This window comes from Scyliorhinus torazame, chromosome 16 (genome assembly GCF_047496885.1).
Source record: "Scyliorhinus torazame isolate Kashiwa2021f chromosome 16, sScyTor2.1, whole genome shotgun sequence".
Classification (NCBI taxonomy): domain Eukaryota; kingdom Metazoa; phylum Chordata; class Chondrichthyes; order Carcharhiniformes; family Scyliorhinidae; genus Scyliorhinus; species Scyliorhinus torazame.
In genome coordinates this window covers 33,898,682-33,916,990 of record NC_092722.1, presented here as the reverse complement: position 1 = coordinate 33,916,990, position 18,309 = coordinate 33,898,682, and the positions used below count along the sequence as shown (strand labels likewise).

General features: G+C 46.6%; 1 protein-coding gene across 4 annotated transcripts in view; it reads right to left on the bottom strand.

Annotated features, from left to right (window-relative positions):
* The window catches only part of pusl1 (pseudouridine synthase like 1), a 103,411-nt gene that overhangs the window by 36,696 nt on the left and 48,406 nt on the right, over positions 1-18,309 (bottom strand). For 3 of the 4 annotated variants that reach the window (XM_072478220.1, XM_072478222.1, XM_072478221.1), the window contains one exon: positions 17,007-17,180. The exons of the other annotated variant lie outside the window; for it this stretch is intronic. In XM_072478220.1, coding sequence (XP_072334321.1) covers positions 17,007-17,180 — 174 coding nt within the window. The remainder of the gene's footprint in view (positions 1-17,006; positions 17,181-18,309) is intronic. 4 annotated transcript variants of the gene reach the window in all.

Here is an 18,309-nt window from a genome sequence, read left to right as displayed (position 1 = left end):
AGGAAAGAATTCAGGGTTGGAAGTCATGCTTCCGGTGCATTTAAATATATTGGACTGAAAATTGGATAGACTAAGTTAGGGGCAACTTTACGTCAGCAATCTTATTTGAAAAGCATCAGCCCAATAGCAATTAGTCATGGCCGAGTTTCACAAAAAGACGCAATGGTTTCAAAGATAGAAAAAGAGCAACTGCGAAGTTTAATTGGGCAATTGAACTGGTTAGGTAGACAGACTAGACCGGACGTGAGTTTTGATGTCTTAGTTGAGTACAAAAATTAATGATCCCAAAGTGGAAGACATAATAAGAGCAAATAAAGCGTTGCCCAAATTAAAAATGCAGGAGTGTGTTTTGAAGTTCCCGGTTTTAGGTGACCTTAAGCACTTGAAACTCATAGTTTATAGTGATGCGTCCTACGCAAATTTATGTGATGGGGTTTCATGCGCAGGAGGTTTTATAATTTTCCTTTTGGGGAACAATGGTAAATGTTGCCCGCTTGTGTGGGAAACAAAGAAAATAAGGAGAGTGGTAAAAAACACTTTGGCTGCTGAGACGTTAAGCCTTGTAGAGGCGGTGGATATGGCCTTTTATATAAGTATGATATTGACAGAAATTTTGGGATTAGGGGATTTGGGTAATGTACCTATTGACTGTCACATTCACAATAAATCCCTGTGGGAAAATGTGCACTCTACAAAAAGTGTCAATGAAAAGAGGATGCGGATAGACATCACAAGTTTGAAGCAGATGTTGGACAGAGGGGAAATAACAAATATTAAATGGGTCGACAGGAGCTATCAACTGTCAGACTGTTTTACGAAAAGAGGGGCAAGTTCACATAAACTTTTGGATATTGTTAATGAAGGGCGCTTGTTTCTGTGACTGTTTTTTTTTCTTTCTTTCTCATCCAAACAAAAAAAAGGGGGGGAAATCATGTGTGTGTTTTTGAGTTTCTTGAAATTTTGTTTTCACCTAATTTTTTTTTTCTCCAAGGAAGGGGAGACTGTTAAGTAATGGGTTAAGAGACATTGCAATTAGTTGTCTCATTTATGTTAAGTATCCATTAATTGACACTGATATGTAAAGGGGCTTCAGGTGGCCTCTGTCAGGTGGTGTGTTGTTAAGAGTTTTGTGCAGAGGCTGTGGAAGGGAAAATAAATGGTGTTTGGTGAAAAGGAACAAGAACTTTAGACTCTTCATATCACAGCAACTAAAATGGCTAACAAAACAGATCCCTGCACGTTGATGGTCTTCCAGTTCTGGCACTCTGCTTTGCCAGGAGATGCCCAATACTCATCTGAGGTAGCAGAAGTGGAAGCTATTCAACCGTTTTTCTTGGCTTGCGTAGCTGGTTGATGCCTTGCTCCTCCGGTTAATATGACATGTATAGGGGGCAGTGCGTAGCGGTCAGTCTGCCTGTCAGCTCTTGCTTTCAGCTCTCACTATAGGCTAGAAGTACAACTATTACCCAAAGAAGGCTGAGAGCATAAAGCCTTCGTGCCAATGTGTAGCCTCGTTATCAGCAAGCCCTATGTAGTGCCTCACTGTGGCAACATAGGTAAAGTGGGTACCTCACAGACTCATGCAAAACTGCAGGGGATCTATGGTAGGCCTGGCCCCAAAACGCATGGCAGTTAGGTCCACTGGCGTTACGCTCTGGTACCCACAAAACAGACTTCCAGCAATGAGTAAATAGCCCCACTGCCTTGTGTGTGTCTCGGGAGAGAGAGAGAAGGGGGGGGGGGGGGGCTGACCTTATAAGGGTGACTGTTTCTTCCTGCTTTGGTCTTTTTTCATTTTAAATTTGTATTGTATGTTCTAAGGCTGAGCTAAAAGCTAAACAGCAGTCGATAAATAATAGATTCCTTAACTGCTGCTCTGGTATATAACAAGTATTGTTACTCTGAAGCATTTTCCTGTCAGGTACCATTACCACTTCAGACACACTTACTCCTGTTGCTTAGCAACAGCGAGCCTGCTGATGGAAGCAGCTGCTGGCATTGCCCTTTAATGTTCTTATGTGCTTCATCTTAATACTCGCAACCACACTAAGTTAGTGTTGCAATGAAATAAAAATGTCACATCAGAATTTATTTGGCATGCATTTGAAAAATAGGCAATTATGGCTATGAGTATGATTAATCATTGAAAGAAAAAATCAATCCCCACTGAAATTGTATCAACTGAACCGTGTAAAAAAAAAAAAGCACTTATAATAATTTAATACTTTGACGACTGAAATTCAAGGACAATTGCACCGTAACAATAATTTCACTTCAAAACAAATATTTACTGTGCTGACTTGGAATTTTACTAAACGTGCAGCCTTCAATAAATCGGTTAATATGGACGTTCCGTCATACCATGGGAATCAGAGTGGTCGATATTGAAAGGCCAATTCTTCCACTGCCCTGCCTCATTCCAACAGCCCACGGGCCGGATTCCCAGTCTCCTATTCACGGGTGAATGGCAGGGCAGGATTTCTGCATGCTCACGTGACTACCACCTAGATCTTTTTCTTGAGGGGACTATTTGATTATGTAAGGCAGGATGACAGCAGTAAAACTGCTGGGCAAAGACTTACCAGCACAAACGGGAAGAGAAGCCAATTAAAATGACATGTTCTTCAACGAAAGGGGAATCCGCAGGGAACAATGATTAAGGAAGGGGTAGGATGGAGAGGGGTTGGGCAGAACAAAGAACAAAGAAAAGTACAGCAGAAGAACAGACCCTTCGGCCCTCCAAGCCTGTGCTGACCATGCTGCCCATTTAAACTAAAATCTTCTACACTTCCGTGGTCCGTTTCCCTCTATTCCCATCCTATTCATGTATTTGGAGGATGAGGAAGCAGGATCAGTCTGAACATGGTTCTCAGGTTTCTGACTCATCCATTAATGTGTTCTAGCAGAAGTAATGGCCAAACTCTTGGGGCTTAGGAACAGGAAGCCACATAAAAGGATGGTGCAAACATTACGGAGGGAGATAGCTGCGGCAGTCAATGGAACCGGCGTCACCCTGAGAGCTGAGGCAGCGCAGGAAAAAAATTGAATGACCTCACAAAAGTTGGTCGAGGTACGTGAAGGTAAGAATCTTTACCTACAAGAAAAAGGGACACTAAGTCAAACAGGTAGGTTTTAAGGATAGTCTTAAGGCATGAGAGAGAGATGGGAAGGAAATTCTAGACACTCGAACCTAGCTGACTATGGGCACGGTTGCCAATTGTAAAGCAAAGTGAGTGATACACAAGAGATTAGGGATGTTTAAGAGGAGTGTAGGGCTGGAGGGCGTTACAAAGATCAGGAGGCATGAGACCAAGAAAAGACATATACAAGATTGAGAAGTTTAATCTGAGGCACTCCTGAACCAGGAGGCAGTGTAGGTCAGTGAGCATAGGGTCAGGGTTCCATTGGATAAACAATTGGTTTAAGGAGAAAAAGTAGCAAGTCACAGCTGATGGTGTTTTTCAGACTTGGGGATGGTAGACGGTGGTGTTCGCCAAGAATCAGTGCTCGGACCACTGTCTTTTTTGCTGCATATAAATGACTCAGATCTCGAAACACGGAATTAAATTTCATAATTTGCTGATAATACCAAACTTGGAGGAGTGGAAAACATCTGCAAGAGGACAAGGATAAGCTAACAGAATGGGCAGACATATGATCGATGCACTTTAATTCACAAGAAGTGTGAGATGCTGCATTTTGGTAGAACTGTTAGGGTAAGACAATAAAGGCTTAATGGCTCAGTGTCAAAGAGTCTGCAAGGACAGAGGAAACCGGGGAGGGGGGGTCTCATCAATCTTTGAGGGTGGAAGGACATACTGAGAGAGGAGTTTGATCTGGGACTTTACGCTTCATAATTAAAGGCACTGAGTACAAAAACAGGTAAGTTATGCTGAATCTTTATAAAGATCAGGTTGGGTCACAACGAGAATACTGCGTACAAAACTTTTCCCATTGGCTGTTGGTACAAGAACCAGTGTTCACAGGTCGAAGATTTTGGACAAGAAATGAAAGAGGGATATGAGAAAGAATGTTTTGGCTCAGCGGGTGGCAATGACCTGGAACTCGCTGCCCACAAGAAGACGGAAATTGGATGAGCGTTTGAATTAAGTAAACTTGCAAGATCAAGCAAGGTAGTGGGAAAGATTGCGATGCTGTCAGGAATGGGATGGGCCGAATGGTCTCTATCTGTGCTGTAAATAGCTTTATATGGTGGGGGTGGTGGAATTGGCGAGCAGGATTTGGCACAGGATAAGGTATCATGATTACAGTTCTGGATGAGCTGAAATATATGGGCGAGATTCTCCACTCCCGCGCCGGTTGGGAGAATCGCCTGGGCCACCAAAATTTCCCGGGATGCCGGTCCGACGCCCTCCCGCGATTCTCCCAAGCGGCGGGGACAGCCCCGTCGAGTTCCGCAGGCTGCAGAATCACCGGAGACACACAAAATGGCGATTCTCCGGCACCCCCGCTATTCTCAGGCCCGGATGGGCCGAGCGGCCAGGCCAAAACGGCGGGTTCCCCCCGGCGCCGTCCACACCTGGTCGATGCCGTCGGGAACAGCGCGGGAACACTGGGGGGGCGGCCTGCGGGGGGGGGGGGGGATCCTGCACCGGGGGGTACCTTAAATGTGGCATGGCCCGCAATCAGTGCCCACCGATCGTCGGGCCGTCCTCTCTAAGGAGGACCTCCTTCCTTCCGCGGCCCCGCAAGATCCGTCCACCATCTTCTTGCGGGGCGGACTCAGAGAGGACGGCAACCACGCATGCGCGGGTTGGCGCCGGCCAACCCGCGCATGCGCGGGTGACGTCAGTTATGCGGTGCCGGCCGCGTCATCTATGCGGCGCCGCCTTTACGCAGCGACAAGGCCTGGCGCGTGTAGATGACGCGGCCCCAATCCTAGCCCATTGTCAGGGCCTGAATCGGTCGGGATCAGGGCCGTTTCGCGCCGTCGTGAACCTTGGCGGCGTTCACGACGGCGTGGGCACTTCGGCGCGGGAGTGGAGAATCCCGCCCCTTGAATGTGGAAACTGGGAGGCAGAGTATTAGAATAAACAGAAGCCTATTGTTCAAAGATGATTTTTTTTCCGATGACAATTTTCTTTCTTAGCACGCAAGCATTGAATTAATTATTTTGGTGCTGGGTACTGTGGTCTGAATTTCATATTTACACATTCCACACAAACTGGAGTAAGGAAATGAATAGAACCAGAATGATTTTACAAATTAATTTACAACTTGCGCAGAATTATAGTTTTTTCTTTTGGCCAGTGGGCTGAGGGCGTCGCCCAATGAATTCAATGTCATTATCATAGGGAAGGAAGATGATTATTTATGGTTTTCACATTGGAGACAGAGCATGAATAGATTTACGGAGGCATATAGACAAATTTAATCTGGAAGATTGCACAAATTAATTCAGAGCACAGACCACATGATATATTAAATTAATTGTTAACAGGCCAGGGAAGCTAACAAAATTGATTATTTATATTAAAGTCAGGCTGTAGCCAGTCAGGTGAAGGGTTTATTTCAGGAGTAAAGAGAATGGTGCAGTTCAGCTGAGTGAGAGGCCTGTGGGGCAGAGTGAAGCCTGAGGCCTGGGTCTAGCAGTGGAGTAGCGTGGTGAGAAAAATAGCCACCAGAAGGGAAATGGCCTGCAGCCTTCCAGGAGGGTAAAACCTGTAAGCGGGTATCTTCAACTTCAGCTGAACCCTGTCCTCAGCTAATGTCTGACACACGCGTCCTCGCACTAATCAACGGAGAGTAATCAACAGCTGACTGACCCCCACCCCCACCATCTCCTTAGACTTGAAACGCGAGGCAGCTCAAAAGCTGTCCGTTGAAATGGCAGCTAAACTCAAAGCTCGGTCCTAAAAACTGCAGCATATTTCATGAGCTGGTCTGGAACAACTTGTTCTTTAGGTGGAAAATATGAGAGAGCTGTACGCAAATGCAGGCAGATGACAAGATAGTGTTGGCTAACGTTCTTGGAAGCTGGCTAAGGATCGTTAGAAATTGTTTTTTGGCACCCGGGGTCTCAGTATTAAACCATTTGTGATATATGACAAAATGATCGAGGAAAACAGATGGAATGAATTATCCCAAAAGAGGAACAAGGTTCAGCCTTGTAAGGTTCTAGATTTTAGGCATTTACAGGCATATTGTCCTCTGTCTTTTGGCGGTACATTGGCACAGTGGTTAGCACTGCTGCCTCACGGCACCAGGGGTTCGGCTTCAATTCTGACCTTGGGTGACTGCATTGAGTTTGCACATTCTGCCCCTGTCTGCGTGGGTTTCCTCCCAGTCCAAAGGTGTGCAGGTTAGGTGGATTGGCCATGCTAAATTGCCCCTTGGTGTCCAAAGGTTAGGTGCGGTGATGGGGATAGGGTGGGGGATTGGGCCTAGGTAGAGTGCTCTTTCGGAGGGTCGGTGCAGACTCAATGGGCTGAATGGCCTCATTCTGCAGTGTAGGAATTCTATGTTCTATAACATTACAGTAGCACATGGTGAAAGGTGGCACTAAAATGACTGAATTTAGCCTATTTCAAGGATAGTGCTGTTATTGTGCCAGGCAATAATGGATCATAATCATTATGTACACACCAGCACATGGGATGGTGCTGGGATCTGGAAGGAACTGACACCCTATTAGCAATGTTGGCAATAAGAGGAAGTGCCGAAGGCTGGAGGCAGCACAGCCACGTTAATGAATGGTGTTGCAGTCCGATTTGCTGAAGTATATATTTGCAAACACCCTGCGGAATTTGTAAGTCGAAGAAAGAAAATACATTCATGTCGATAATGAACAGCCCTTCACTGCTGGTATTGTTGTACAATTGCGAATTCCACCGTCTCCTATTAATCTACTGGCTGTAAACCACTCTGAAATATTCTGAGGAAGTGAAAGGTTGTCTGTAAATAAAAGTTCCCCTTTTCTAAAATGTCTCTGCTGCTCTCCTCTCAAATACAGGTGAAGGTAGGAATGTACATCCAGCCCTGAAGAGCACAACAGCTCACAACAGAGCAAAGAACATCACCCTCGGTAACACTCCGTGTTAGCGGCAGACACAACTCACAAACACCAACGCTGTAATTGCCAGGATGGTGTGGGAGCTGAGCGACCCTGAATCAATTGCCTTCTCATGGAGTTTCAACCTCCATTATCGTGTGGAGGGGAAAATTACTAAAAGTAAATTAATGTCCCGCCCCCATTGAAAGTACAGTACTGATACCAAGCTGTGGTTTCAGGTCAAACATGTAGCAGAGCTCTAGTACTCATGAAGTAATGCTCCTCTGATACTTTAACTAGGATAGTACTACTGCCTCGTTGACCATGATGGCCCACCTACACTTTTTGCATGCACTTTCTCCATCAGCTCATTAATAATTTGACAGCAGATTACCACACCGTTTCCCCATAGTATTTATGAAAGAAAATCAACAGCCAAACCTTTACAACAGTTATTCACAATTTTCTCTCTGACTGAACGCCAGATTTAACAACACCAAACAGTGGTACATGGTTGATTTTTCATTACTTCACCTTTTTTGGGGGGGGCCTGCCTTCAGCTCCAGAATTCCCTCCCCAAGCCTCTCTACTTCTCTTTACGACACTTCCTAAAACCTACCACTCTGGTGAAGCCTTTAGTTACCTGTCCTATGTGGCTTAGGGTCAAATTGTGTTTGATAAATGCTTCTTTGAAGCTCTTTGAGATGTTTTACTACATTCAAGGCACCGTGTAAATGTGAGTTGTTTAGATGCTGGTTGCATCAAAGCATTTTTGCTTGGTACCTGACAACCTGCTCAGCAGAAACGTACTCTTTTGTTCACTGGTTGCATTTGAACACTTTGACCCTCATCGAAATCGAAAACATATTTATGTCAATCTACCCGTCATTTCCAAACTACCCTACGATCTGTTAGCCTGGCTTCGAAACATTTTCCTGCTGCACTAATAGGCAAATGAAAAAGTACAAATTAGGACTCTTTCACGGTAATCTGTCCACTGCCAGTAAAGATGACATCCTCTAGATGCTGGCACTGCTGCCTCTGGAGGCATTAGGAAGAAATCGCAAATGGATGCTGGTATCTTTCAAGACACAGTGTTGTTTTATTTCCCCGACAGAGATTCACCAGCTGCAGTGGTACGGTGAGGTGCAGGAACCTTAAACTGGCTCCGACTCTTGGACATTTGCTCTGAGAAAGAGCAGCCTGGCCTGATTTATCACAGAGCTGGTGGCTACATGTAATTACATCCAAAAGCAAAAACAAATAAAATCCTGCCTTCCCTTTTGTGCTGCCTTGGTGAACAGCAAGGTCTTTCTTTTACTGTCAGAATCCTAAAGACTGAGCAGACACTCGCTGATAAATCTGGATGAAAGCCTGGAGATAGGCCATGCCAGCGAATTAACTCCTGAAAGCAAGGCCTTGTCTAATAATTTCCTCTGTAATTCATTTATCAGCCGTATACACTCAGCAGCATTTGAACATCCCAGGCCAGTTACATCTAATGGAGCTGAGGAGGCCCAAAGCAGTGAATGTGAATGGATGGCGTAACCTAGTACAATCTTTTGTGTTATCCTTTGAAGTGCATGGTCTTTAATGCCGGGCCTAATTTCTCATTAATTTAGGACTGCCGTTTTCAAAACCTTTATTTGCAACGCTGTAACCTGATGACCTTGAGCTTCACTGTCATGGTTTTGGCAATGTCTGAACCCTTAAGTATTCTGCTGCCTTGCCACACGTTTGAATGTGTGAAGATCACTAGTTACCATATATCCTTATATATATCCTGACTTAATGTACTCAGCAAGATACCATCATCTCCTCATCTTCAATGGGTGGAATTACATGTTACTCTCGCAGATTGTAGGTCAGGCTATAAACCACCAAATAAAACTTACTGAACATTAAACGGGTAAACGAACAGCGCTAAACACAAACCATAAAGACAGACTTGAATAATAATCTTTATCGTCACAAGTAGGCTTACATTAACAGTGCAATGAAGTTACTGTGAAAAGCCCCCAGTCGCCCATTCCGGTGCCTGTTCGGGTACACAGAGGGAGCATTCAGAATGTCCAAATTGCCTAACAGCATGTCTTTCGGGACTTGTGGGAGGAAACCGGAGCACCCGGAGGAAACCCGCGCAGACACGGGGAGAACATGTAGACTCCAGCCAGACAGTGACCCAAGCCGGGAATCGAACCTGGGACTGTGGCGCTGTGAAGCATCAGTGCCAGCCACTGTGTAACCACTATACTTCTCCTATGATTAGCAAATGGGCACAGGCTCACGTTCCTGGGAGTCCAGTGATGCTGAACCCAAAGGAGTTATCTAAAAACCCCAAATGTGGCAACAGATGTAAGTTAGATGCAAATGACACCCCAATACTTGGTACTTTTGATCTTAAAAGGGCAAACTGTCCTCCTAACAGAGTCCCAAAAAGGCAGGAGAGATCAGCGGACTTTCCAAAATGGGTTAGGAAAGGAAATTGAATTGATGGCCCTGAGGAGGGAAGGCTTTGGTGTTGGTGCCATGTGGATGATTAGACAATAGTAGGAAATGGATAGATTTGACAAGAGAGTTGCACGGAAATGGAATACCCAGGAGACTGCACTACACTAAAACCACAAACTGCCAGAAGAAAAATAAACCCACGTCAAATGCAAAAGGACATATTTGGTAACAGTTCAAAACCCCTGTATCATTTAGATTAGCTTGCATATCCGAGTCCAAGGAACAATCTGTTGCACAACACTTTGGGCAAACTCCAATGTCTTGAATATTCTGGGCAGATTTATTTCAAAGAAAGGCATTTGCTGCACCAGAAACATTTTTATGGTCCTAATTATAAAGATGTCTGCCAAAATTTCATTTTAAAATGGCTTGGATTTTATATAGCATCTGTAACATGATGTCCCAAGGCGCTTCATAGGGGTGTTATCAAATGTTAAAATTGACACTTGTTTAAGGAAAGATGTAAATGTGTTGGAAGCAGTTCAGAGAAGGTTTACTAGACCAATACCGGGAATAGACGGGTTGTCTTAGGAGGAAAGGTTGGACTGACTGGACTTTTAACCACAGGAGTTTAGAGGAGTAAGAGGCTGATGTGTTGGGTGCTCTGGATCCGTGGAACACATACAAGCTACCAACACTTAAAATAGAACAACACTATTTTATTGAGCTAGAAACTGTTGAACATACTTTCACTGCGGGTTAACACGATGTTAGATTAAACTAAAGACCTATGCCTATCCTAACCAGTCTATGCACTCAGCACATGGTGAAGATCTGTGCTGTAAGCTGTAAGCTCTGTCCTTCTGAGAGGCTGCATCCCGAATGAGCGGGAAAACTGATGCCCTCTGTCTTTATAGTGAGTGTGCTCTAACTGGTGATTGGCTGCGGTGTTGTGTGTGTTGATTGGTCTTGCTGTGTGTCCATCAGTGTGTGTGCCTGCACCATGATATACTGGTGTATATTATGACAGAGGCGACTTGAATGAAACGTATGAGATCCTGAGCGGTCTTGAATGGGTGCATGTGGAGAGGATATTTCCTCTTGTGGGAGAATCTAGAACGTGGGGCCACTGTTTAAATACAAAGGGTCGTCCATTTAAATCAGCGATGAGGAAAATGTTCTCTCTCAGAGGGTTGTGGCTATTTGGAATTCTCTTCCTCAAAAGGTGGTGGAAGCAGTCTCTGAATATCTTTAAGACACAGATAGATAGATTCTTGATAAGCAAGCGGCTGGTCGGCGAGAATGCGGAGTTGAGGTTATAATCAGACCAGCCATGATCTGATTGAATGGCGAGTAGGCTTGAGAGGCCTACTACTGCTCCTAATTCAGATGTTTGTAAGCCACTTGAGAGGACATTAACAGATGACCAAAGCCTTCAACAAAGAGGTAGGTGTTAGGGAGCTTCTCGTATAATTTCATAGAATTTACAGTGCAGAAGGAGGCCATTCGGCCCATCGAGTCTGCACCGGCTCTTGGAAAGGGAGGAGAGGGCAGTAGAGAGATTTAGGGTGGGAATTCGAGAGCTTTGGGTCAAGGCCACTGTAGGCACAGTGAGCAAAGGATATTCTTCACTGAGACAATACCGGGCTCTTTTAGTGACAGGGAAGACACAGGCTGAAGTGTACCGCAAGACAGTGACCCATCGAGAGGGAGAAATCAAACTCCCCTAGCATTGCTAGTACATGAGACTCAAGCTTAAGACTGGAATTCATACAAATCGTAAGCTTTGTGATGGATTATCCTGTATTTTAAACAGGCCTCTAATACTCAAGTACAATGCAAATTGGAAATTTGATACTTTTTATTTCCCCACATCGTTGAATTTCCACTTTACAAGAAACATGAAACAGGAGAGCCAGCGAACTGGATTTGAGTGGAGTTATTTGAATTCAGAATTTCTTTGAACTGGTTTAAAATAATGCACCATTATACAAGTTACAAAATGGCAGTGAAATGGTGTTTGGTTAAAACGGAAATGAGTTGGGTTTTGATGTTGTTTCTTCATTGACCGTAAACTAAAAAGAATTGGTTAATATGTTTCGACAATTGGTAAACTCTCCGCATCCATTGTGTTGGGAAGTCTATGATCCCTCTTTGACGGTACAGAGAGATTTAAAAAAATACACACTTGACAAATCCACCAAAAGGCTGCAGAGTCAGACATGCTTTTAAACAGAAAGCTGTCTGAACAAGTTTTGACCACATTCAGAAGAAAAGAACAGGAGATTAGAAAGGGGTTGTTTTGCTCAAATCAATTAATTCGACCCCCTGATGTGGGGTGTGTGACAAGTTCATTATTTTGTATTACTACTTGCAGACAAGTTATACTAATTGAGAAAGGTGCATTTGATCTTCATGTTGCTGTGAAGGTTCACTCGCGGTGAAAAAAAAAGCGATTACTTTGTATCAGGCCTCATCTACAGTTCAAGTATTGTCTCAGACTATCTTTGAAGACATTGAAGCACATGGCGAAAGATACAAATATCCACTTTCGGTTTCAAGGGAATATTTAATTGAATATTTAATAATCTTGATTGTCGCAAGTAGGCTTACATTAACACGGTAATGAAGTCACTGTGAAAATCTCCTCGTCGCCACACTCTGGCGCCTCGGGTACACAGAGGGAGAATTCAGAATGTCCAATTCACCTAACAACACGGGCAAAATTCTCCGGTATTGGCGCGATATCCGCCGACCGGCGCCAAAAACGGCGCAAATCAGTCGGGCATCGCGCCGCCCCAAAGGTGCAGAATCCTCCGCATCTTGGGGGGCCGAGCCCTAACGTTGAGGGGCTAGGCCCGCGCCGGACTGATTTCCGCCCCGCCAGCTGGCGCGGAAATGACATTGCCGGGCGGCGCATGCGCAGGAGCGTTAGCGGCCGCTGACGGCACCCCGCGCATGCGCAGTGGAGGGAGTCTCTTCCGCCTCCGCCATGGTGGAGACCGTGGCGAAGGCGGAAGGAAAAGAGTGCCCCCACGGCACAGGCCCGCCCGCGGATCGGTGGGCCCCAATCGCGGGCCAGGCCACCGTGGGGGCACCCCCCGGGGCCAGATTGCCCCGCGCGCCACCCAGGACCCCGGAGCCCGCTCGCGCCGCCTTGTCCCGCCTGTAAGAGAGGTGGTTTAATCCACGCCGGCGGGACAGGCATCCTAGCAGCAGGACTTCGGCCCATCCGGGCCGGAGAATCGCGGGGGGGGGCCTGCCAACCGGCGCGGCACGATTCCCGCCCCCGCCGAATATCCGGTGCCGGAGAATTCGGCAACCGGATGGGGCGGGATTCACGCCAGCCCCCGGCGATTCTCCGACCCGGCGGGGGGTTCGGAGAATCTCGCCCCTCGTTTTTCGGGACTTGTGGGAGGAAACCAGAGCACACGGAGGAAGCACAGGGAGAACATGCAGACTCCGCACAGACAGTGACCAAGCCGGGAATCAAACCTGGTCCCTGGCGCTGTGAAGCACCAGTGGTAACCATTGTGTTACCGTGCCGCCTACAACCGTTCCCCCTGGGCAGCTCGTACTCTTCCTCCAACTTCGCAAATTTCCCCCCTATGAACAGGTCATCAAATTGGTCAATGTCTGCTTGGTACCACCCCCCCCAGCACAAACCCATGGTTATCGCAGATCGGTACCCATACCGAGGCACTCTCCAAACCCAAATGTTGCCTCTATTGCCCCCACGCCCTTAGAGCTGACACCACCACTGGGCCCAGGGAGTACCTGGCCGGTGAGAACGGCAGAGGCGCAGATAACAGTCATCAAACACGTTCCCCTTCATGAAGACGCCTCCATCCGCCCCCACACAGACCCCTCCCCTACGATCCATTTCCTAACTATAGCGATGTTCGCCACCCAGTAGTAGTTCATCATATTCGGCCCCCCTCTCACCACGCTCCAGGAAAATCCTCCTAACCCATGGGGTCCTCCCCGCTCACACAAACCCGGAAATCAGCGCATTAACCTATCAATCTTGCACCCTGGTTCGATCACAATACAGTGAGACACTGGGATGTACCAGGCCACTCCTAAACGTAAGACACTTTTGTAATAACTAGCACTGTTGCACCCCACAGAATATCACCAGCCAATCTTCAAACTCGGAATACAAATTCTGGAGGTTGTTGCCTATTGATTGATCTCTCAATGGGGAGACGATTGAAATATTCCTGGCACCACTGGGGTCTCACTGGCCCCTCAATGCACACTGAATGTGAGAATGCTGACTGAGGTTTGAGGTTTACAGCTAAAGGCCACCAAATTTGCAAACTGCGATGCGGATCTGTATGTCATCTGCTTTGCTTAATCCAAATTCACAGTTAAATCAGTCATCAATTGGATGTGTTGAGGAGGTGCTGTACATTAACTCCGATAAAAAAAAACAGCTTATTGCTCATCCTGCAGGGGGCCTTGAGTTTGAGAACATTCAGCCGTCTTGTTACTGGATGGCGAGGGCTCATCTGAGGTGGAGAACCACGGTTGTGAATTTAACTTTGGCTTTATCTGGAATTCTTAGAAGCTTCAAGAACCAGGGGTAGCTATACTGGCCCCAAATCATCAACTGTGTGATGCTGAGCTCCTCTTCGGTTCCAAGCAGAACTCACTGAGGAGCATCAGTAAGTAGTTCTGTCCTTGTCACTTTGCTTGTGCATCAGAGTAACTGAGACAGTACCGTGATGATCGATGGTGGAAAAATCCTTTGAAAGTGAGTCTTTAATGCATGTGCCAGAAGATGCACCGAGGCATTTTCGAGTGTCCAGCTCCAATTGTTGCAATAGAGAAAGAAAAGTACTTTGCAACCAAATCATTATTAACATTCATTCGTTCATGCTGGAACCAAAATGATTGCCTGCTTGATTCCAGAATTGATTCTGTTTCATTACATATATCCATGTTGGGAATGGACAGCAATGCTGAGATCAAAATGTAACATAAACATGAGGTGCAATAAGGAGAACATGAAGTTCTAAAAAGAATGCTCACTCTCGTCAGCTCCCACTTTTATTATTCGGCAACAGAGCTGTTTCTTTTTGGATAATGCCACTACACACCTTAAGGATTAAAGAATATGCTGCACAACATGCCGGTGATCTCAGACAGTTGTACGATGTTACACATGGCTGTAGTGGTCCATAAAACATAATGAGAATTCCTTTGCTGTTTTCCTGCTCTCTCTCCAGTGGTAAATTATAGATCACCATGAAAACACTCTCAAACGCTGTTGCACTACACATGAAATATTGCTGACACACACAACAGTAGACGTACTCATTCGGTAGGTCTTCCGCCCTCACCTAATGTTGCTCCTTTCTCATGCTAAGCTCTGCTGACCAACCGAGCCTAACATAGCCTTGCTGACCAATCAGCCCCTGACCCATGCTGACCCATCAGCCCTGACATTAGCATACATTGGCTCCCTCTCCCCCACTGCCACAGATGTAAAAGTCTCATCTCGATTGGATTTTCAAATCCTATCACGGTCCTGCCTCTCATTCCTGATAATATCCTCCAGCACTACAGCCTCCCCGAACTCTCTACCCCCGAGGCTCTGGCTTCTAATACGCCCCCCCCCCCCCCCCTCCCATTAACTTACCCCTGGATATCCCAACATTAATCACCTCGGCACACATCTGGGATTCTCTGCCCCAGTTCCTTCAACTCCCATCAGTTTTCCATCAAACCCACCTCTTTGACCAGGTTTTTGGTGCTCTTCGTAATTTGGGTCAGCATTTATCTTACTCCCTGACTTGCCTTGCGCCTGGTAGGTGCTGAAGAAATGCAAAGTGCTGCCATAATACAGCGGCTGTGCAGCTTTATCTTCAAGAGTAATTTTGTTTTTAAAATAATAAAGAAAGCAGATGTTGAATGCAGGAATGATCACATAAAATGCTATAAATACTCAGCGGGTCAGGCAGCAGAGAGAAAATAGAGTGGCTTTTCATCAGAACCTCTCAATTCTGAAGAAAAAAAAATCACCGACCTGCAATGTTAACTCCGTTCCTCACTCCACAGATGCTGCCAGACCTGCTGAGCATTTCCAGCATTTTCTGTTTTTATTTCAGATTTACAGTCGCTGCGGTGTTTTGCTTTTATATTCAATGTTGTCCGCAGGTTCGTTTCTGATGCAGTGAAAGTTTTGAGCAGAAAGTGAAAGCTACAACGGGACTTTCGGTACTATTAACAACTAGTAGCAAAATAAGTGGGCCTGTTCCACTGTTTCCTCAGCTCCATCAGTTGCAGAGATATCCTGCAGCTCTTCAATAATGAACACGCTGAACCAATCTGTAATAGTAAGATGTAGTTAGACCGAAATCCTGCTCACTTCCTGCTCACACTTGTCAGCTCATTCCCTGCTCCCTTCTGAACTTCAACCTTTCATCGGTTTATGTGGGCAGCGCAGTAGCACAAGTGGATAGCACTGTGGCTTCACAGCGCCAGGGTCCCAGTGTCGATTCCCCGCTAGGTCACTGTCTGCGCGGAGTCTGCACGTTCTCCCCGCGTCTGCGTGGGTTGCCTCCAGGTGCTCCGGTTTCCTCCCACACTCCAAAGACGTGCATGTTAGGTGGATTGGCCATGATAAATTGCCCTTAGTGACCAAAAAGGTTATGAAAATCGCTTATTGTCACAAGTAGGCTTCAATGAAGTTACTGTGAAAAGCCCCTAGTCGCCATATTCCGGCGCCTGTTCGGGGAGACTGGTACTGGAATTGAACCATGCTGCTGACCTGCCTTGGTCTGCTTTAAAAGCCAGCTATTTAGCCCAATGTGCTAAACCTGCCAGGTTAGGAGGGGTTATTGGGTCGGTGATTGGGTCGCAAAGTATTACAGGGATAGGGTGGAAGTGAGGCCTTAAGTGAGTCGGTGCAGACTCGATGGACCGAATGGCCTCCTTCTGCACTGTATGTTCTATGTTCTTATGTTGCTGCGATGTTTCAATTGGAGGACTAACCCGGGCTGCCAGGGTGCTGCATCGAGCAATCTTGCAGCGTGGCTTTAAATTCACTTGCTTCGCTGATATACTGTGAAATGGCACTCAATGAAGGCTAGGCACTCGTCTCTGGTGAGGAAAGGAGGAAGGACAGGGCCCTGGCAACATGTAACTCAGAGCAACTGGCTGAAGGTAGAACAGACGGTGGGAGAAAGTACAAAAAATGGGAGAAGGCCAGGGTCTGTTTTAGCACAGGGCTAAATCGCTGGCTTTGAAAGCAAACCAAGGCAGGCCAGCAGCACGGTTCAATTCCCGTAACAGCCTCCCCGAACAGGCGCCGGAATGTGGCGACTAGGGGCTTTTCACAGTAACTTCATTTGAAGCCTACTTGTGACAATAAGCGATTTTTATTTCATTTAATTTCACTTGCGAGGGCTCAGATCGGAACGCAGTGGTTAGTGGGGCAGGGGAAGAACTGAAGCAAGGCAACTCCCAGTCACTAACAGATAGCAGGGAGGCAGTGAGGAGTCAGCAGTTACCAATTTCCTGAGTTGTCTCCTACCTGTGGAAGCTTTGCTGCGAAACGATGCTGAAACCTGGCATTAGGTCCACCTGAAGCAGTGTTTTCAGTGGGGACTTGAAGGGAGTTTCGGAGTTTAAGGAACGGAAAGTACTGAAGTCATGCGTGCCCAACAGGATCTGGGCTGCCTCTTTCATGGCGTCTGCGTTTAAAGGTCTGTTTGAGAGTGGGAGAGGTTGCTGTTAATGTAAGCAGCAAATGCACCCAGGTGACATCAACCCGACTTCTTTTGGACATTCAAACATTGTCTCAACACAAACTCAGTTCGCCTTCGACAGGTTCCTGTTTCCCTTTACAGTTCACACACTTGAAAGTGTGGTCAAACGCACTGTAAGGCAATTACATTCTTAACATACTAGCCACAACCATTAACACCTTTTACAGGCACGCACAACAATTTCCTGCCAAGACCAAAAAGGTCATTTTGTGAGCAAGAACCATTCATTCTCCACAACACCCTAATTCCGAGCCCCAACACCGCCCCCCCCCCCCCCCCCCCCACAGAGTAAACTCACCGCATCCAAGTACCCCTTCATGATGTTTGCACGCGCACAGCAAGCGTTGGTTTTCATACATAAGAACAAGAAGCAGCAGTACACCTAACAGCCTCTCTAGCCTGCTATGCCATTCACTGAGATCAAGATATATCTTCTGCCTCATGAGCGGGTGGTGAAGATCAAGGAGAATTGGGAAGCGAAGTTGGGAGGGGAGATCAATTGGAGAGTATGGAGTGAGGCACTGCGTAGGGTAAATGGGACCTCCTCTTGTGCAAGGATGAGCCTGATACAGTTTAAGGTGATGCACAAGGTGCATATGACTCGTGCGAGAATGAGTGGGTTCTTTCAGGGGGTAGCAGATGAGTGTGAGAGGTGTGGGCGGAGGCCAGCAAATCATGCGCACGTTTTGGGGTTGTGAAAAATTGGGAAGATTCTGGGCGGGAGTGTTCATGGTCTTAGCCAGGATAGTGGAGGAGGTGGGCGTGGACCCTTTGGTGGCGATATTTGGGGTTTCAGAGAAGCCGGAGCTCATGGAGAGGAGGAAGGCCGATGTCGTGGCCTTCGCCTCTCTGATTGCACGGCGACGAATTTTGATGGAGTGGCGGCCGGCATCGCCACCGGGGGTAGCCGCATGGTTGGGTGACCTGTACGACTTCCTGCGGTTAGAGAAGATAAAAGTATGAGTTAAGGGGCTCTTCAGGGGGGTTTGAGGAAAGGTGGGGGATGTTTGTGACCGTGTTTGAGGGGCTGTTGGTTGCAGGGGGGTGGGGGGAGGAGGGGTGAAAAGG